We start from the raw sequence: 22,523 nt of genomic DNA on the forward strand, positions 1-22,523 counted from the left end.
GCTGGAACAATGTCAGACTGGAAGGCAGCAGGACCTGTTTCAGGCCTGCACTTCTGCTTTTTGCTCTGAAGCGTGTGCCCAGTGTTAGCTAGCACAAAGTAGGGGTGCTGGAAGTGTGGCTGGACAGGGAATCTGCTGGTCCACAAAGCCAGGGAGGACAAGTCTACAAAGACTATCACACGATTCCTAGCTCTTGTCGAAGATGGGCGAGGCACACAACCTAGGTGCAGGAACGACCCCAGCACTTTATTGAAAGCAGCCAATGGCAACCATTTGGTAGAAACACAAAACACTCTTGGAATTAAGAAAAGGAAAGATGAAGAGCTGGAGATGGCTCAGTGGTCAAGAGCCCATGCAGCTCTTCCAGAGGACTGGAGTTTGGTTACTAGCCCTCGTATCAGGCATCTCACAAATGCATGTAACTCCAATGGCAGGGCATCCAACATCCCCTTCAGACTCCAAGGGCACCTGTCTACGCTCATATCCACACACCCACAGATATACATAATCACAAAATAATAAAAAATGCCAAGAAGAGAGATGTTGAGAAATGATTTTAAAAAGGAAAAGTGAATTCCACAGGACCGGTCAATGAACATTTCTGGTAGAGCAGGGTCACGGGGCTTGAAGGCCAAGAAGGGCCTGTATTCACAGATGCAGGAGAGGCGCTCAGGCCCAGGACTAGTGCTTCAAGCAAAGCCACGGGCTAGGAAACGGCACCGGGACGGATCACACACTCCTCCCTCTCACACAGGTGCCTGGTTTCTCGCTACCTCAAGCCCCAAGAAACCATCACGGTTTCCTCAGGCACTAGGACTGGTGGTGACAGAAGCAGAAAATGGTTTATGTCAAAACTGACCCCAAACAAAGGTCAAGGAAATAGTTCTAAAGTTAGTGGGGGAAGAAGTATCTGAGGAGACAGAAAATCAAAGAATCTTGCCAATCATAACCTAACCAAACCATAACCTAGTAAGAAAAAGGAAGGAGAGATGATGCTTTTCCTGGGTCCTGGCTGGCTCATCAGCGTGGCCTCTGCCAAACGCAACTCTGAGCAGGTATTTTAAAGTGAGCCACCTAATGCATGAGCTTTCTGAATTCATGTATTTTTGCAGTTTCCCATTACTGCCGAGTCCCTAAACAATACTTCAATTTAAATTCGCCACCAATGGCAAGGTTTTCTTTCCCAGGGAATACCAAAGATTTCCACAGAGGAAAATCCCCGGCCCTGAAATCCCTTTAACCTTCTAGATGCCTATTTTGGGATTCTTTATTTCAAATCAGTACTCTGAGGTACTGTGGGCTCCAGCTGCCATGTTTTGGTGCCCAGATAAAACCCTAGCCATGCCTTCAGAGGACAAATAGCTACAGCTGTTTCTGTGACTGCTGAGAGGGCGGGGAGGCGATGCAAGTGGCCCCTTTGGGATAAACAGAGAGGTGGCCAGCCCTAAACTTGATGACATACTGGGCTATCTCCCTCACACTGTCCCTGGGGCAGATCTGGAAACTATACAGAGCCTGGTGCTAATGGAAAAGTCTGGTGGCACAGGGCTTTGTGTTTTGCAATTTTTTTCCTGTAAGCTACATTGTTGGAATCGTTTCACAGGCAATCCGTCCCTCCTCCCCCACTGGCCTACAGACTTCCAGGTCTCCACCCTGGAGTGTTGTAAATGCCAGTGCATCATTAGACTGATTCACCATTTGCAGGCCGGGCACCAGTGAGGGAATGTGCTACCTAAATCCAGAAGGTACTTCAGCCTCCTCTGCCAGGGCATGGAAAGACAAACCAGCCTTTGTCTTCAGTTGGAGGGGAACAAGCTGTGCCCCCAAGTTTTCCTGGTGTGGTCCTAGTTTCATGGTCCCCAGCCCATGAAAACTATGGAAGGACAGAGAATCAGCTGTACCTGGCTGGGTCTCTGGACTTGGAAGAGGAGGTTGACTCAGAAGAGGGAGGGGATGGGAGAAGTGGATGAGTTGTTCTCAATCAATGTTTTCACAAAATTATCTGCAAAGCTGATGGGGTTTATCACCTCAACCAAATGTTATGTGAACAAATCCAGAAGCCAGAGGATTTTCTTTTGCTTCTACCTAACAAGCAACATTTTTATTTTTATTTATTTTTCTTTCTTTTTTTTTTTGTTGTGTGTGTGTGTGTGTGTGTGTGTGTGTGTGTGCATGTGACTGTGTGTACACTTACATGGAGGTCAAACAGATATCTCCCGCTACCACTCTCCACTACATATGTATGTATGTGTGTATGTGTATATGTATGTATGTATGTATATCACACACACAGTCATTTGTTTGAGACAGGGTTTCACTGTGTAGCCCTGGATGTTCTGGAACTCATTATGTAGACCAGGCTGGCCTTGAACTCACACAGCCTCAGCCTCCCATCTGTCAGGATTAAAGGCTGTGCTGTGTGTGCCTTTAGACACAGGGTCTGGTCTATCCCTGAACTCACCGATGGCTATGCTGGCATGCCAGCACACTTCAGAGATCCACCTGCCTCTGCTCCACCAATGAGTTACAACTGCACCTGGCTTTTATGTGGGCACCGGGGATCTGAACTCATGTCCTTGTGCTTGTAAAGCAGGCACTTTACCCACTGGGACATTCTTCCAGCCCTAGAGAGTCTATCTAAAACACAAAATATCACTCGGAGAGAAAAAGCTTCAATGACAGGAAGTCATGGGAAAAAGAGCTCAGGTGAACACGGTACTGGGACTTTTGACAGCAAATTGCTTCTCTGGATGCTTCATTCCGCTATGAAGAAAGGGTGAAGATGTAAACAAACCCTTGACCCAGGCAAAGGAACTGCCACAGGGTCCTTCAAATTTGGCTTGCATAGAATAAGGTAGAGTTGGGACCCCAGAAGTTTGATTTTTCCAACTAAATTAAATCCCAGAAACGGGCAGCTAGTCCCTGGCAGAGTTTTCTGTTCCACTTTCTGTCTATTGACAGTGAGGGCTGAAGAGGTACAGCTTAGTCTTCTAGTTGATGCTGGTTCTAAGAACTGCTCGGATGAGCAATCTGGCCCCTGTATTTTTTTTTTTTTTTAAATAATCCTCAAAATAGAAGCATAATTATTTTTAAGTGGGGCGACCACTTGTCTGAACAGAACTCGAAGCCGAGCTGAGATCACCAGAGCTTAGACACAAATGGGCCACATGTTATTTTAGTCTTTCTATTAAACTGTATAGCCCCAAAGCTGAATCCAATTTGTCTTCTAAACACAAGCATATTTTCCCTACGAAATTATGAAAATGAATGAGCTAATGAACAGCTCACTCAGAATACATTTCACAGAGAAGCCAAGAACGAAAAAGAACATCCTACCTTGTTTGGCCTGAGACTGTTTGAACTCAGGGCCTCAGGCTTGCATAGCAGGGGCTTTACACACTGAGACATTTCTCCAGCCGCAGAGAGTACATTCACATTACAAAAGATCACTTGGGGAGAAAAACCTTCCTCAGTGACAGGAAGTCACAGAAAAAGAACTCCATGAACACAGCACTATGATTTCCAGAGCAAATTGCTTCTCCTTCTCCAAATGCCTACAGCAGTTTGAACTAATCCTGTGACATCTGATTCCCAGATCCGCAGTAAAGTTTTTATGAGTGACGTCTCCTCAAGGCAATTTTAATGCATTTTCCTCAGGAAAAGAGGAAGAATTTATTGCTTCCATGAATCTAAGAATTATGCATGTATTTTTCATGCCAGATCAAATCAAACAGCTTTTTTTTTTTTTTTTTTTAAAAAAAAAAAAAAAAAACAGAAAAGAATCCTAAAGCTTTTACCAGTCATTTTCCCCGCCCACAGAAACCTCTGATACTGTCCAAAGGAGATGGACTGGAAATTCTCCAGGACACCAGAAGAAGAAGGCAAACCTTCTTCTGTCTGTGGATGAATTCCCCTAGCCCACTGGAGCCAGGGAAGAAAGCACAGACCTGCAAGTCATAATAAATGGGAATACTCACGATGGGGAGCCCTAGAGTGTGGAATTTCCAAACCCTGGCGGCAAGGGCTATGCTTGCTCTGTGCCGGTTGCCCAGGCTCTCAGTCACCGCAGTAGAAATACGCGGCTCAGGCTTTCTTAGCCTTGCCCCAGGAGGAGCCAGCCCTTTTCTCTCTTTCCTACGCCTGCACCCGCCCGCCTGAGGAGGCTGCTAGTCACCAGTCCCAGCTTAGCTGCAGCCCTAATCGCCTGCTTGAAATCTGATGCTTAACCCATTAAGACTGGGCAAGCCTTGAAGAAAGAATGCTTGGGAAGTGAAGCTGGCTACAGGCTAAGGCTGAAGCCTTGAGTTAGTACACCAGGCAAGCCCTGAGCAGGGAGGTTCTTTCACAGTCTCTCCAGGGTGGGGAATCAGCTCTGGGGTTCTGCTTAGCCACACAGGCAAGACTCCAAATCCCAGGGTCTTTTATTGGCATTTTAACAGTTACTAAATTCAAATCTATTTGACGTTAGAAAAAATAAAGCCTTGTCAAAGACCATTACTATAAGAAAAATTATTTCATTTATGGCCTTTGGTGTGGAATTAGCCTTCAATAAATTAGCATCTAAGTTTTATTAAAAGCTGAAATGCACAATATGATTAAATCCAATACACATTCAATGCTAGGAAGGAAATTCATGGTACAATAAAGAAATATAAGGCATTAAATAGGTTAATTTAACTCAATGAAACAATGCACATTAATGTGCACTAAAAAGTAAACTATTAGCCAGGTGGTGGTGGGGGGCACACCTTTAATCCCAGCACTTGGGAGGCAGAGGCAGGAGGATCTCTGTGAGTTCAAGGCCAGCCTGGTCTACGTATACAGTTCCAGGACAGGTTCCAACTCTATACAGAGAAACCCTGTGAGGGACAGAGGAGGAGTAAACCATCAACACAACCTTTATCGTGCATATTAAGAAACTAGCATTAAAGAAAAAAGACTATTACCATAATTCCTATCTTAAAGGACATTTTGCTTTTAATCATTTACTTTTCAGGCGTTAATAAATTTTCTGAAATACATACATCTCCCTTGGTCTGTTTTCTCAAACCATCTTGATCAGATATTATACACACCGTCACTGTTAACACAAGGCAGACTCTGATTCACTGTGTGAGCTTCACAAGCTGTGTTTTGTTATCTGAGAGGAGGGAAGAGGCCAGACAACTGAAATAAAAGGATCTCCTTTAGCTTCTACCTGTATTTTTATGTTAAGAAACTTGGTTTCACCCTCAGCTTTTTCTGACAGTTGATGACATGAAATGTAGGGCTGAAATAAGAACACACATCTAACATCCTATTACAAATAGGATCAAGAGGCCCTGGGAAGTTACAGAGTACAGTAGAGGTTAGAAGTAGTTTAATTTCCCCTATGGGACCAGGATAACTAGATGTCAGCGCTGGAACTCACCATCATGAACACATGGCAGCTCTGATGTGTCCTCTCTAAAGATGGTCTCAGCAAACACTACAGTGATTCTAGGCAGGCTAGTCAATGCAGGGCAGTGTTTAAACTTGAAATTCCAGCTGCTAGGCTCACCTTCAGTGGGCTCAGAGTTCTGTTTGAGAAATGTGCCTGCCCAGAAAAAATATTTACACAACCCAGAGTGGGCTGTGGGTGCTGCAGCTCGCTTTGCCTGCTCTGCAGGAGTCCTGGGCTCCTCTGCTTGACCCAGCCTTATCAATGCCCTTTGTACCTCATTTGAGATCAGCATAGAGACAAAATCCACAGCCAAATCACTGCCCAGGCTAAGCAGATTCAAGACCTCCAACAGTTACTGAGGCCACTAAAGAGCCGTGTTCTTTAACTCCCGTTTTTGTGAAATTACTCTCAGGAAACCATGGAAGAGGAGAAAGATGGCAAGGTAAGAGAAAGAGGTAGCAACTCTCTGCATCATTACCTTCAATGAGGAAAGGCGCGGCAACCTTCATTCCGAACCCCCCAGCAAAAAGCGAAGGGTAACCAAGCTGCTAGAAATATGGCCAGGAATATCAGGAAGCCACCACACAGATTAATTTGAAAGCTATTTTCCATGAAGACTGGGTAGTATGCAGAGCGTGTTAAAGCCAAGGATGGCTAAAAGTAAGACCTAATATGTTTGTTAAGTACTTCTTCCTACTTTCCTAACAATTTATGAAAGTTATCAAATTAAAAAAATTGATTTAAAAGTGATTTTATTTTATGTGTAGGAGTGTTTGCTGGCACAGATGGACCTGTATCACTTGTGTGCCTGGTGCCCACAAAGGCAAGAAGGGGGCATTAATCAGATCCCCTGGAGCTGGAGTTACAGTTGTGAGCTGTCATTTGAGTGCTTGGACCCAAAGCCAGGATCTCGGCAAGAGCAGCAAATGCTCTTGAACCTCTGAGCATCTCTCCAGCCCCAATAATTTAAAAATTTAAAGCAGCCAGTAAATAATGGCTCAGACATTGTAAGTAGACATCTGAAGAAAGACAGATTGACAAGAGGAAGAAGCCATAAAGGTGGGAAGGCAACTATTAGCAAACATAAAGATGGTAACAGTGGCCAGAAAAGTCACGTAGCTATGCTCATCCATTTAACTATTGGGGGTGGGGTGGAGGGAGAGAACAGGCTTGCACCTACACCTCAGCATCTGTCCAGGTTCCACCTGAGGGTACCAGAGCAGGGGTTCATGACAGGGGCAACAAGGCAAGGACAACTGGTCTGTCCCCTGATGTCTGACTAGGACTTGTGTCTTAAAAAGTGTTCTTCCAAACCAGGTGTAAGGGCACATGCCTATAATCCCAGTACTCCGGCCAAAAGGAGACTGAGTTTAAGGGCAGCCTGGGAGACCCTGTCTCAAAAGAACCACAAAATAATGCACGGTAAAGTTAACAGCTTTGCTTACTTTTTTCTTCACGCCTGTCTTGTGAAGAAGAGAAGACACAGGTTATTATCTTCGTCTGACAAATCAGCCACTTGTTATTTGGCTTCTAAAGGAATCCTAAGGTCTAATTAAAGTTTCACAACATTAATTAGTGTTTAGAGAGGTATCAATCAGTGTAGCCAGTTTAAGACACAACTTGGGAACTTGGGTGAAGAGCAGATTGTCCCCATTTTTGAGAACCCCCGGAGAAATTGGGCTACTTTCCTAACCAATGATCCCTGTTTACTGCCAGCTAGTTACAGAAGAGTCGAGCAATTCTGATGAGACAAGCTCCAGAGAGCAGATCCTGCTGTCACCAGCCGTGTTTTGAATGAACGCATACGAATTGTGCCAGTGGATAGAAGTGGAGTGTTGGCGCTCTGCTAAAACCAGACAGTGTAAAGATGATAACTGATGCGGAGGGGTGAGTGGCAAGGAGGGTGATGCCAATGGAAGGGAACTGGGAGGGGCAGGTTGGCCAGGTTTAGCAAGCAGAAGCAGATCACCGGTTAAATGTGAACCTCAGATACAGGCCACTTCAGTTGTGTAAACACACGTCCTATTTTAGCATCCCTGTCCACAGGAGACCCTGGCTTCCACGGTATACAATCCCGGAGGGCAGAGATTCATGCCTGTTTTGTTCATTGCTACATCCTATACAAACAGTACCTGGCACATAGCTCAGCAACTGCTGTGTTCTCGCAGGGTTTATCTTATGCTGGACAGTGCAGGTAGACACGTGCACCCCTCACACAATCTTCACCTCTGTCAGAACCATGTCCTAAGGATCATTTATAAATTACAACATTAATGCTCTTATTTGCCCACTCCATCTCCAGGGCTCTGTGGAGAAGCTGGAGTTGGGAGGACATAGGGGCCACTCCTTACCCAGCATAAACCCTAAGCAGTGTCAGTGTGCAGCCGGCCAGTCCTTCTGAGAGACAGGGTTATTTGGTCTTGGGGTGCTTTTTGTTGGCCTCTTTTCCTTGATTCATAAGAACATGAAAAGTGTTTCCTATTCATGTTCAATAAACCCCAAACAGTCATTTTTGGGGAAAGGATTTGGAAGACCACATTTAAGGGATGTGTAATTTCTAAGAAATCATAGATATGACTTTATTGGGGATAGGGGACCTGCAAACATATAGCTTTCATCTAAAACGTCTACTAGATGACCCCAAATAACTTCGCCTTTTCCTCAGAGGACAGATCAGTAACTGGCCCCCACTAATTGCCCTCCCCCCATACACAATGTCTCAGCTTCTTTTATTGTTACAATAGATAAAACACCAAGACCAAAAGCAACTTGGGGATGAAAGGATTCATTTGGATTATACTTCCACATCACAGTTCACTGATGAAGAAGAAGTCAGGGCAGGAACTCAAACATAACCCTGAGTCAAGTACTCAAGGGGACAATGGAGGAATGCTGCTTACTGTTTTTGTTTTGTTTTGTTTTGTTTTCTTGTGTGACTTCCTTATTTTCCTTTCTTATGTACCCCAGGAGCACCTAATCAGGGGTAGTATTACCCACGATTGACTGGGCCTTCCCACATCAACTGTCCACCAAGAAAATGGCTCGCCTGAGGCCAAACTCAGGCCGCCATCTTCTTCTCAATTGAGGTTACCTCTTCTTAAATGACTCCAGCTTGGGTCAAGGTGACCAAAAAAACTTAACACACAAAACTAACTTTTAAAAAGAATTATTTCTTGGTCATGACTATGTGCATGGGGTGTGTATGTGTGAGGGCGGACCCCTATGGAGAACAGGGAAGGGAGTTGGAGACCTAAAGCAGGACCTTCAGGTGGGTGAGAGAGCTGGCTCATGGGTACAGTTGCTGAGACCTGAACGTAACATCTCCTAGAAGTTTTCCCAGCCCCTCAAAACTCTATGTTCATAATCAGCATATACTTTTGCATTTTAAACCACGGGCAAGTATTTCCCCTGTAATATAAAATGAGGGGGGGGGGACCCCACACAAAACAATGGTTTTGATAAGAAAATCCTTTATCAACTAAAATATTTAAAACGTGACAGTTTGGAAAGTAAGAAAACTATTTTTGAGTGGTAGTAGTACCAAGGATTTTGGAGTCACCTTTTTTTTTTTTTTTTTTTTTTTTTTTTTTAGAGAATGCAACACTTTTCTACTTTGCATCTAATGAGCATCATATGCACATAGATCCAATGTGTGCTAATTCAGCAACTGTGTATGACTGATTTGCTTAAAGCAGCAGTTCTCAACCTGTGGGTCATAACCCCTTTGGGACCACTTTTACTATGAGGGTGGCCTAAGACCATCGGAGAACACAGATATTTGCATTACCATTCAAAACTAGCAAAAGTACAGTTATCAAATAGCAATGAAAATAATTCTATGGTTGGGGGCCACCACATCATGGGTAAGCAGCGTTAGGAAGGTTGAGAACCCTGGCTCAGAAGTACTTGTACTACTGTAAGCAAGGATTCTTCTTCCCCTTGTCTGGACCAGACACCTGCTTACAGTAACCATTCATACTTATGCATCCTGGAACACAGGGATCTGAGGGCTTTCCCTTACTTTGCACTTGATGCCCAGACCTAGTAGGCAGGAAACCAAGTGGGGGTGGGGGAGTTATTGCCGCCACCAGATACCACCACATCTCAGGAGCAAGGGGAAGGGGAGGGCAGAACAAGGCGAGGTCAGGAAGAGGGGAGGCAGAGGGTGAAACAGATCTCTACCACGGGAGCGGAGTGCAAATGCTAACTGAGCAGAACACAACTGCTAACCGAAGTCTAGAATAGTTTATATTTAAGAGTTTTGAAGCTCATCTGCCCCTCCTGCATACAATGCTGCCACCGGAGGGTGCCGAGTCAGCAAAGCTAGGACTCTGGGGTCAGGCTCTGAGAAAAAAAGCCTTCGGCGGCCAATCATTCAGCTCCACAGCAAGTTTTCAAGAAAGGAATTAATACTCCGAGTGCTTTTTTCCCCACAGGCTATCATCTTTGGTTACGTATTATCTAATAGGATGACCCCTCCCCCATTTATTCTACAAATCTCTCAAATCTTACAAAAGCAAACTGCTATTCAAAATATGTTAAGTCTCTAATATAACCCAAGTGAGAATCAAAGTTCAGGTCTTCATGTTTCAAAAATATAGCTTGTTATATATTCCAAAAGGAGTTTGTTTACAGCATAAATTCTCTTCGTTGTGGCCACCAAGCTATGTTCTACTCGAAGTTACTCCGTATTGTATGGAACAGTAGTAGCTTTCAGGCTAGGCCTTGTCCAGAGTGACTCCATTTTTATGAAGCAACAGGTGGCTCTCTTTCAATCATATGCGGAGTCAGAATGAGTCTCTGTCTCAGACACTGCTACTAGTACACCGGGAACCAGGAAGCAGCACACAGCTTGGTCACCCAAGTAAAGAGTTACTATCAACTTAGGAAAGTTGGCTGGAGACACAGAAAAGCCAGGCCCAAAAGCTTATGGAACATACCAGATCCATGATGAATATGACCCCCTCAGCTGGGTCCCATGAAGGGGGGAGAGCTAACAATGGGGACACAGTCACCCAGGGACCTGTCACACCACCGCCTGGTACAAGCATCACAGGATCAGATCGATAAGCACTGGACTTCAGACTGTCCCCAGGGTGGCAGCTCAGACTTGGGTGCCACTCATCAGGACTTGGTCAGGCAGTGCACTCTGCTTCTGCTTGCCCTGGTTGTGAACCTTATTTGACCATCTGCACTGCACTGGTACCATCCATGCCTCTGCCTTTCAGTAAGGCCATCTGTAGCCTGCATGTCATTATGGTATGTGTGATGTGTGAATTAATAAGACGGGAACAAAAGAACCTTATGCTGGGAACTGCCACACCACCAAATAAAGACAAGATCACTCGGTGAATTATAGCCAACATAACTGACTGAACTTAGGGATTTACTGTTACTTAAGAAGAAACAAACACATGTATCTGGGCTCTGTTCCTGTCCACTCCACCCCTTTCCCATGGATGGTCTCATCAAACAAAACTCCTAGGAATTGGGCTGCAGAATCAAAAGTGGGTTGCCCTTTATCTAGTGACTACTCAGAGAAGTCTAAGTTGAGTGAGTATGCCTTATGCTCAGATCAGCATTCAAGATATTTTACATTTCTCTCTCAACATACCAACACACCTTCTCTTTCAGGGAAGAATTGTCTTAAAGAGAAAACCAAAGGCTGGTCAGATGGCTCAGTGGGGTAAAGGCACTTATTGCCAAGACTGATCCTGAGTCCCAACCCTACATGATAGAAGGTTAGCATCGATACCCACAAAGTTGTCTTGTGATGCCCCCCTACAAAAATGTGTATGTGTGTGTGTGTGTGTGTGTGTGTTTTAAGGCAAGTTTTCTAAGAGATTAAAGAAGAAACAACTTTAACAAGACAGAAAGTTGCTGTGAAATTCTACTTCTCTAGGCCACTTACTATTATCTATCCATTATTAAAAGAGAGGGGAAAAAAGCAACTTGAGCAAAGACATACCCTTCCCTCCCTCTAGAATCTGAGAGCACTTACCTGCACCATAGCCATTGACTTTCGTAGTATAAGCCATGCTGGCTCAAATCCAAGGATGGACGAAGCAGGGAGGATTTGTACGAATTTCATACAGCAAGTTCCCACAGGCTTTCGACCTGAAATGACAAAGAGAGAACCATCAGAACCTCCAAGATGGCAGAGCTGTAAACCTTGGTTTCTGTGGACAGAGGTGACTGCGCTGGAGAAAGCAGATTAGCATGGAGACAGACTGAGGATGCAGGTGGTGGCTGCATGAGACCCTGGCCCCAAAGCTGCCAGAGGAATGGCATGCCCACCGGCCTACCAGTGTCCGGACCGAAAACAACACACTCTGAGGGGAGAGAGCTGGCTCCCAAACACCCATTGCTCAGGAAGTAGGACACCTGACACATGTCCCTCTTCAGTGCTCTCTATATTTTTAATTACATATAATATATTTTTAATTACATATAATAGTTTCTATGTATAACGGCTTTGAAGCTCATCTGCCTTTCTATAAGCTGGTTCAACAATTCCCTTTATCAACTGCAATCTGTTGCAGTTCTTGCATCAGATGCCCTGTCCCTTATAGGTAAACTCTGTATAAATTCTTTTTATCTATCAAGTCCTTTTCCCAGTCCCATTTTTCTATGCAGTCACATTGCTAAAATGCTAATATGGTGCCATCCAGCCCCCCCCCCCTCCCTTTCACTCTCTTTCGTTTTTCAAGACAGCGTTTCTCTGTGTAACTCTAGAACTCACTCTGTAGGTCATGCTAGTCTCGAACTCACAGAGATCCACCTCCTTCTGCCTCCTGAGTGATGGGATTAAAGGCAGTCGCCAACACCATAACCCAGTCATCAGTCCTGTCTTAAAACAATCAAAACCTTCAGTATCTTGCTTTGTTCTGTTGGACAAACTTTAAAGACAGCATGACACACAATTGGAGACACTGTTTCTGATTTTACATTGACTTTCTGCTAAAGGTAATCATGGATTACTGAGTGGAGACATATAACAGTTATAAACTTTGAAACAAGAGAGAAGCTAGAAAAAAAATACTGTGGTAACCATTGCTTTTTCAAAATGCTTCTCTATAGAAAAACTGGAAAAGAAAGTAAATAATTATAAACAAGAACACTAATGATCCATCATCCTAACTCCAGACCTCCCTGTGAAGTAGCAGCCAGGAAGCCAAGTGACTTCTCAGGGACAAGAGTGTGCTAAAATAACAGTGGAAACATTCGCCATCCTAGCACAACCACTGAAATCATGGAGATTTGTTAAGGATATGGTAAAACACTGTAAATTGATTTTTTTAAAAACCAAGACAGGGCTGGTGAGATGATTTAGAAAGTAAAACTGCTTGCTACACAAGCCAGAGGACCTGAGTTCAACCTCAGCACCCACATCAAAAGCCAGGCGTGGTGGCTCAAAGCCAGCAAGCCAGCATCTCCTGTGGGATGGGAGGCAGAGCCAGGAGAATGGGTACAAGTCAATAGGCCGGGTAGGTAGGAGTACACAGGCCAGCAGCAGCAGCAGCAGCAGCCCCTGCCTCTATAGTAAGTGCTCTACAAACACTCATGGCACATGCATTGACTCGCCACTCAAGTAAATAAAAACTGCAAGTTAACAATAGGTGTTATATGTCTGTGTGTGTACACATACCAACACACCTACCCCACAAAACTCAATGTGATATTAACACTGATAATGCAGAGGACAGCCAACATTCATTAATTTCTAACTGCTGTTAAAATCTAAATTGTCGCATGCATCAGTACACCATGATTTTTAAAAAAGATGCTACCAGCCTCTCAGTGGGGCCGCACGCCTTTAATCCTAGCACTTGGGAGGCAGAGACAGGCATATCTCTGGGAGTTCAAGGCCAGCCTGGTCTACATATAGTTCGAGGACAGGCTCCAAAGCTACAGAGAAAACTCTGTCTTGAAAAACAAAAACAAACAAGCAAAAGATGGTACCAATCAAATCCTAAACCTGCGGGTTTTTTTTTTTTTTTTTTTTTTTTAAATGTGTGCTTGTGCATTTAATTAAAAATCAGAAGTGAATGAACCAGGATGTCCATTGTGGTTGCACCTGGCTGATACACCTACCAATGATACTGGCTCCCGCCTTATTTCAACAACAGTAACGACAACAATAATCCAGTGTCTGGACTCATCTTGCTTTGAAAGGGGAGATGCAAGAATATGACTCCCACATAACAGGCAACTCTCAGGCTCCTTCTGAACACACAGGATGTTGGCAATACTTTTAAATAAGAATGAAGGGAATAGATGGCTGATGTTAGTGATCACATTGGGCGAGAACCTTGCTCCTTAGCTGATGAAATTTTCTTCAGTGTTCATAGCTGCAAAGTCAGAAGGACATTTTGTTGTTGTTACAGGCTGCTCTGTCAGGCATGTCCCCCTGCACGCTCTTCCAGTTACTTCGGAGTGCCACGGGCAGAAACCAGATAGCGAGTCTTCCACTCGCTGCCGGTTGCCAGCTTCTGCATACCAGGGCAAGATGGCTCTAATCTCTCTGATTAGGAAGCACTCACCGGACACTCCCTGGGAAACAGGGGCACTGAACTTGCAAGGCACCAAGCTGTGCACCATGGTAGGCGGCTGGGTTAAAAGGCAAGGGACAGAGGGAACGTTAGCTTTCAAGAACAGAAATGATTACCCACATCTGCCAGGTAAGGCCTTTAAAAAAGAATGTGGGGCCAGGAAAGACTCGAGAGGAGGAGTGGGCAAGGAGAAAAGCCAAGCTTCTGGAATCATTCAACTAATCACACTTCTAAAACCCTCAACAAAAACCTCACAAACCTGAGGCCGAACCCGTTTGCTGGCCCCTCAGTGGCTTCTCAGGTTTGTACTCTGGTGTCAGTTCAGAGAGGCTCATCAATACCACCATTTAACCTACTGAGGGCATACAGAAGGCAAGAAGAGACAAGCTGTGGGTGTTAGGGGTGAATGAAGTATGTGTCAAGGTATTTGAGTGGAGATGTGCCCAGGCTTCCCAGGCAAGCTTCATGGACTTTTTGGCCCAGCACACACACACACACACACACACACACACACACATTCTCCCTCTCTCCCTCTCTCTCCCTCTCTCTCCCTCTCTCCCTCTCTCTCTCTCTCTCTCTCTCTCTCTCTCTCTCTCTCTCTCTCTCTCTCGTTATTGAACCTCCCTCACCTGGCAGGAGATCTTTATCTCAGATCCAAATTGGCCTCTCCCACCCTCTCCTAAAACAGAACAATCCAATAAAAAGAAGGAAGCCTAAAATTAGGAGCTACAAGCATGTCACAGATAAAATAACAAGGCACCCTGTCACGGGATGTGGCAGCTGGCAGCGCCTGTGTTGAGAACAGCTGTAAATTGTGGACCTGTGCCTCCCAGGTATTATTCCATTTGACAGATGGCTTTCCAGTTGTGCCGACTTGCTCTTCCTCGTGAAATGCGGCCCACTGAAGAAGGCAGAGGATGGCCATGGTCCATTCCTTTGTTACAGCTCAATAAAATATTTCTTTTCCCCCCCCTTGGAGGAGAGTGCAGCCACTAACTCCAGTGATGCGATTGTGGCTGAATTCTGATACCTACAAAAAGCTTTTCTTATGGTTTGGGGAAATGCTTCAAATGAGAAAATGAAGATTGTGCCTTCTCTCTTTATTTCCAGAGTCTGGGTGGGACTGAAGATCATCTCCCAAGTAGCCCAAGTATAGTAGCTCAGTGAACAAGATAAAGAGTTGACCTCACAAATATGTTACATCAGCTGAAATGAAGGAACTCAATGGAGTTCTGTGAAGAGCATACCAATGAAAGACAGCAGTTGGAGAAACTAAGGCAAACATACACACACATTCTCACACTTGCACATGCACACACAGAGACATAGACCCACATGGTTACCTCTGTAAATCAAGTGTCACCGAATTGCTTAGGACATGGTGCCAATGGACAACACTGACTGTAATGCTGCAGCTAACGAGTTCATCCCTTGCTAGGATTTCTTAAAACTGAAATGGGAAACCTCACCCACTACATGATGCACTGTTGAGTGATGCTGATGTGAAAACATATTTTACTAATTAAATGATGATAAAATGATAAAAATGACCAGGGCTGGAGAGATGGCTAAGTGGTTATGCATACTGGATGTCCTTCCAGAGGACACAGGTTCGATTCCCAGCACCCACATGGCAGTTCAGAATGATCTGTAACTCCAGTCCTAGGGGATCCAGTGCCCTCTCCTGACCTCTGTGGGCATTGCATCTACGTGGTACACAGACACACACATACACAAGCAAACTACTGATATACATAAAAATAAATAAAAATTTAAAAATTAAAAATAAAATGCTCGCTAAAACTATATTGGGTGGATGATGAGGTTAATACATGGTACAGCATGTGCTTAACATGTGTAAGGTCCTGGGCTTGGCTCTCAGCACTATAAAAAAGAAAGAAGGGAGGGAGAGAGGATTGAGAGAAGGAAGAAGAGGGACTGCATTCACTTGTAAGACAGATCCTTGTTAAGGGGTAAAGTCTGAAAGAAATCTTAAGAAATGGTGATGTTACGATACATTCTGAACAGTTTTTATTTAAACACACTGATCACCTTGTTTTCCACTTCTAAGAACCTGCAAACACTAAAATCCATTCCCTCATTTTACAAGTACTGAAGGCTTAGAATGACCCAGTCACATAGCTACATGACTGAGCAGATACAGCTGAGCCTGCCCTGTGCTTATAGGATTAGCAGTCAGAGCACTAGGCTTTGACACAAGAGAACATACAGGTACAAACACGTAATGTCCCTTTTAAACCCTGCACAGGGATGCATAGGCTCAGTGCAAGGATGCTTGACTCACACTGCTTTTAGACAGGAGTGCAAACGAAGCAAGATGGCTTAAGACAACTCAGAGAGAGACCTGAAGGAAACAGACTCTACCAAAAGCAACTGGACAAGTAGATGCACAAGTACCTTTGCTCCAATTTTAAAAACTGTACATCTCAATTACTTAAGTTAGTCTTTCAAACAAGCCTCCAAAAACCTTACTTAACATACACATTACATCCTATACAACTGTCTACACATCCCATACAACTGTCCTATAGACTCTGCAAAGGCAGTCAATATCTAATTAATGGCAACAATTAAAAGCTATGTCACTGTGGCCACTGTTCAGGATTAGATTCTCTCCCAATGATCCCCTGTGAGTACTGGCTTCTGACCATCTGGGGGAGGGGTGGGGAGGGAATGGAGTGAGGGGTAGGGGATGGGGTGTGGCTTGTTTTACAGACATGATACCTAGTATGTTTAAACCTCATGGGGACCCTTGGCTACAGCAGATCATTTTCTTTTGATAGGAAAGGGAGGGAGAGGTGAAGAAAGGGAGGAAGGGAGGGAGGGACCGACTTTTACTATCGATCAAGATATAAATTAGACTCTTACCTAGATACTGGGTTTTATTTAGTGGAGAAAGAAGGCTGCGGTTTGCTTACTGGGGTATTTTTAGGCTGTTTGTCTACACAACTAGCTATATTTACAGTTTTGTGTTTTGAGTAAATCCCAGATAAAAGGCTGAAGTAGGTATTTTTATCACAGACACTAAAATGCAGATGTTAAGGAGAAAACAAAATAAGCACCAGTGAATAAGTTCGTTCGTTCATTCATTCATTCATTCATTCATTCATTCATTCATTCATTCATTCATTCTGTGTCTGGACACCATAAGCCAGGTTGACTGTGAACGTTGAGTATAGCACTGAGCAAAGGAGTCACACACCCATCCTACACCACATGTAGGTTACCGGGATGCTTAATGATCGACTGTCCCCAAAGCTCACCTTTTGGCCTTACTTGAAAAGTTCCCATGATCACATCTGTCTCCTTAAGTACTCACTTTGTCCCCAAGTGGGTGTGGGTGTGCTGTGCTGGCTCATAGACCCCTATTGCTCATCCACATCCACCCAACACCACAAAAGGACACCGATATCTTTCCCAGGGTGTGTAGGAGCCGTGGGCAGGCTAGTGCCACCTGGAAGCCTCTAGATGTTTTCAGGGCCCCACACTGACTCTGCTCCAGCTGGGTTGCTGGGGGCAGACATAGCTTCCTGTACTTACAATAAGAACTAATGTTTGCGAAGTTTCTTGCCAGGAAACTTTCTGGGGTGAAAGTTCATTGGATAGCGACAGCCACCTCTCTCCTGACCCCCACATGTGACGGACTATGGAGTGCAGTCACAAGCACGCTCTTCCCTTCACAAACACCTCTCACTTCTTGTTGACTTTGGAGGAGAACATCTCTTAGGTGAGGCACAACGAAGCAGCAAGTTCTCACCTGCCCTGGTCCTCCTCATGCAGATGACTGTGGAGAAACAATCCTAACGGAAGCTAAACTTTGATTTACAAGTATGGCCAGGTTCCCCGTGCCCTGTCCTGGCTGAGAAAGAATTCTGCCTGCCATTCTTCATGAGTTGAAATATCAGTACTGTTCCCTAGTCTGACATTAACAACAAGACTAATGCTGGGTGGTAGAGGCAAGCAGATTTCTGTGAAGTTGAGGCCAGCCTGATCTACAGAGCGAGTTCCATGACAGCTGTTATACAGCAAAACCCTGTCTCAAAAAGCCAAAACAGAACCAGACTAACAGATGTAAGATAATTCAGTTCCTGTACTTGGAAGACTTTAAATGTGCCCTGTGTAAATAATTTTAAATGTTCTCATTTGCTGCTCTCAGAGGAAACTTTCCCTTTACTTCCTATGGGATTATATTTTCCAGTGACATCCTCTAAGATTATTTTTCAACTGATCCATATTATTACTGGAGCCGTCACTAAGTAAAGTGGAACCAGTCACATACCCTCAGAGTCTTAACCTTAAAATGGTTTATCTTAGAGCGAAGTCCCCACAACAGCAGGAGCAGCAGCATTGCCTCCCAGAATTTTGTAAGAAATGTTCCAATTTAGTGTTTTTATGAGTGTTGTAATTTAAAAAGTGACTTGAGAGAGAGAAAGACACCATGCAACAGAGCGCACGTGGAGGGTTTATTAGGGGAAAGGAAATGGGAAAAGGTGGGAGGGGAAGGGACGGGAACAGCAGAAAAGGGGTGGGGGGGTAGAGACAGAGATCCAGGCAGAGAAAAGAGGAGAGGGAGAGGGAGGGAGGGGAAGGGAGGAAGAGAGGGAGAGAGAGATACCGGAGCTGGGCAGGCCCTTTTAAAAGGGGATGCAGTGAATGTGCACAGGTGATGCTCTAAGTGGTTGCAGCTGAGGATGCCTGAATATTATCGAGTGTGAAAATGGGTGGGTCTCTGACTCTTGTGCCTTCTCTTGGGCACTTTTCCTTTTTTATTTTATTTTATTTTATTTTATTTTATTTTATTTTATTTTGGTCTTGTTCTACTCCAATGTGATAGTTTTTGTTTTATCTTATTATTTTGTTATATTTTAATGTTACTCCAAGTTGCCTGCTCTTTTCTAACGAGAGAGAGAGAGAAAGGGAGTGGATCTGGAGGGGAATTGGGAAGGAACTGGGGGAGTAGAGGGAGGGGAACCCATAATCGGGATATATTATGTGAGGAAAGTATTTTCAATCAAAGAAAAAAAAAGAAATGAAAATCATCAGATCGTCTTAGCCATGGGCCAGGTCTCCAGGAGCCACGCCCAGTGAGGTGCACTTTAGTAAGTTTCTAGGAGACCCCAATGTACAGCAGATGTTCTTAACCCCACAGCTTGGCAGGAAGTCACCAGGAAGAAACTAAGTTTCAAGGCTTGAACCAGGAATGGTCCAAGATTTTAACACAAAGACTCTCAGTGGTTTGGAAGCTGTCAACAGGAAACCTGGCTCTGATGATTTATTTAAACAAATACTAAACCTCAGTATGTGATGACAAACAGTATCGAATACTACAGGGTAAACAAAACAGGCTCATGCGTGTGTTTCTGAGGCTTACAGACCTTAAAAGCAATACATCAGAAGGGAATATCACTGGATCCTGGGACCTCACAAAAAGAGGATTCCACCTTGAAGCTATCACCTGCCTCTGGTTTCAGAAAGGCTTGGTTATGCTAAAGAGAAATCTCCCAGGGAGGGAGGGAGGGAGGGTGAGGGTGTGTGTGTGTGTGTGTGTGTGTGTGTGTGTGTGTGTGTGTGTGTGATTTTCCAATAACAAGTTTCTACTTAGGATACATTTTATGATGAAGCACTTTATAACATGCTACCTGGTGACAAGCAGGTGTCAGTGTCAAGCAAGGCAGAATTAGATGAAAACCACAATGAATTATCACCTCACAGTCCCCATCCAACTCCAAACAACTGACATCAGTGGTGTAGTGGTGGACAGAGCTGTCGCCCAAGATAACAAGTGATGGTGACTGAAGAAACAGGACTGCGTGTGTCCTATGAACAGAACTGAAATCAATGGTACAGTTATAATGGAAGACTGTACGGAGGCTCCCCTAAAACAAGAAATAGAATTACTCTATAATGCAGTAACTTGCTTCCAAAAACTGTCCAAAGACACTGAACCCCATGCTTATTACAGAATTAGTCACAATATCCAGCATGTGGCAACCCAGAAGTCCACTGACAGGTGGGTGTACATGGTCTCCACATAGTTGGGGGTGGGGGGGGGACGGGACACTCATCTTTGACAAAAGTGACCTGTCAAACACTGGATAAACAATGGCTAAACATCTCACGAGGTACAGAAACCTTGAGAGGACATGCTTTCCGGTTCTTCCCTGTGCCTGTAAATGAGTGAGTTTATTTCCAAATGTTACTTTATAATATATATAACATTGTAGTTGGGCTTGGTGGTGCAAGTCTTTAATACCAGCACCTGGGAGGCGAAGAGACAGGCACAGGAGGATCTCTGAATTCAAGGCCAATCTGGTCTACAGAGTGAGTTCCAGGCAAGCCAGAGCTAAACAGAAAAACCGTATCTAAAAATACTAAATACAACCCCCCCACGCACATCATACCATAACACAAGTTATCTAAGACAATAACTATTTTATTACTGGCTGCATAGAATTCATTCATATTTGTTACATATTTTGTTTGACCTTCCTTAATTACTAAATATTTAGAGTATTTTTCACTTTGCAACGTTTTGGCAGGTTGCTGTGTATAATTCCCCGGTAATTTCCTCTAAGTAAATTCCAAGAGGTGGGTGAGCAAGGAAAAAAGACAGAGCCTGTTCATACCCTACAAATATGGATGGCATTGTGTTGTTCCTTAGAAACCAAAAACATGGGAGGGAATTTGAAGTGAGTTCCATTCCCAATTTTATTGTTTTGCACACCAAAGAGCATATCAAAAATCTCCGCAAAATAGCTAATGTGCTTTCAGTAGGTTTGAATCTGACAAGGCGTCTGAGCTGTTCCACGCCAGCTTATGTGTTTACTCTTCACTCTCGGCTCAGAGCAGTTTCTATTTTCCTGTATGTACACAGCAGGCACTGGAGGCAAATTAACAGAAAACATTCAATTTCTCATCCTGAGTTCCTCAGAGCGCCTCACTACCCACCGCCGTATCCCCAGCTTGCCATGTACCAACCAGGCAGACGGAAACATGAAGCAGGAGGACATTTTCATCAAAAACCTTCTAGAACTGCCTCTTGACACCTCCAAAGGCTAGCAAGCCGCAAAGGAAGTTTTCTGGCACTGCTGCATTAAAATGTCAGAATCTCAGATCAGTGTCGGAGACACAGAGGTGTTGACACGGCCAAACGTGGCTTGCAGGCATAAAGAAAATAATTTAAAAGTTTGAAGCCATAAAATTAAATATTCCCTTTTCTGAAAATGAAAAAGGAAAAGACAAGGAATGTGGGGGGAAATATTATATATTAACATACGTACTTATCTTGGAAATGGCCTTATAGATGTACAAACGCATCCCAGAAGCACAGACATGGGTATCAGATGCAATGCCGGGCGAGTAGAAACCTCCCCTGTGTCACTGAAGCAGCTCCGGAGAACAGGGTATGTCCAAATTCTTGTCTGTGTACATGAGGACACTTGGTGAAGTGGAACGCAGTCTCACAAGCTAGTCAGAAATGTACCCTGGTTTTGTTCCGAAGAGTAAAAGGGACTGATGGTTAATAATCCCAGTCCACCCCTAGGATGGAGGCAGGAGGGAAGGGGACCTTATCTCACTTCCTCATTATCTTGTCCCTCTGCCCTGCATTCCTGTCTTCACAGCCCCTGAGGAGCCAATTCTGGGAATTCCACTCCTAATTCTTCTCTTGAACAGGCACATTAGTTAAAGCCCTTGTCCCAGGTAGTTTCTCCTCCCACCCCAATATCTCAACTAATCACAGCCATCCTCAAAGCTGGGGACCACATGCGCCACTCTAACTCAGGGAAGGGACAATAGCACCCAGGGTCAGAGGTGGGTGAAGCACCCACTTCTGAGGACTTGCTACTCAAACTTTGTCACACAGCTTAGGGTCTGACGGCGCCTGCATCCTTCAGAACAGATTGGAAACCATGGTTTGGGGCCAACACCCCAGAACTACTGAAGCTCAGGGCCTGTTCAGTAAGAGCCCCACATCAAAGTTTCCCAAGGGTGTTTTAAACAGATCTTTGCGACACTTCTCCCTTTCTAGAGAATAGGGCAACACTAAAAACATCCCATCTCACTGATTTTTCTTTATTCACATTTCTTTGGGGCTTATAAACACAGAGAACAACTGTCAAGAGAGAAAGGTGCATTTGAGCTCAACCTAGCAAGACAGGAACGGAACTTTTCTCAAACTGCCCAGTGATGAAAACACTGGGAGGGAATATAATTAAACAGCAAAGCATCACTTTAGTTTTTTTTTTTTCCTGGTTTTTCGAGACAGGGTTTGTCTGTGGCTTTGGAAGACTATCCTTGAACTAGCTCTTATAGACCAGGCTGATCTTGAACTCACAGAAATCCACCTGTCTCTGTCTCCGGAGTGCTGGGATCAAAGGCGCGCACCACCACCACCCGGCCTTCACTTTACCTTTTTAATAAATTCCTTATTAAGGCCAGCATCAAGGGACAACTTCATACCATCATATTGGGTATTGCAAGCAGCCCACAAAGTAACACCCACCCATCCCTTTGCTATAAAAAGACAG

At 44.3% G+C, this 22,523-nt stretch overlaps 1 protein-coding gene across 1 annotated transcript in view; it reads right to left on the bottom strand.

Annotated features, from left to right (window-relative positions):
• The window catches only part of Kank1 (KN motif and ankyrin repeat domains 1), a 115,540-nt gene that overhangs the window by 42,444 nt on the left and 50,573 nt on the right, over positions 1 to 22,523 (bottom strand). Inside the window, exon 2 of the mRNA XM_051200109.1 lies at positions 11,424 to 11,539. Within this exon, the coding sequence (XP_051056066.1) occupies positions 11,424 to 11,460 (37 nt within the window). The 5' untranslated portion in view covers positions 11,461 to 11,539. The remainder of the gene's footprint in view (positions 1 to 11,423; positions 11,540 to 22,523) is intronic.

Source organism: Phodopus roborovskii, unplaced genomic scaffold (genome assembly GCF_943737965.1).
Source record: "Phodopus roborovskii unplaced genomic scaffold, PHOROB, whole genome shotgun sequence".
NCBI lineage: Eukaryota > Metazoa > Chordata > Mammalia > Rodentia > Cricetidae > Phodopus > Phodopus roborovskii.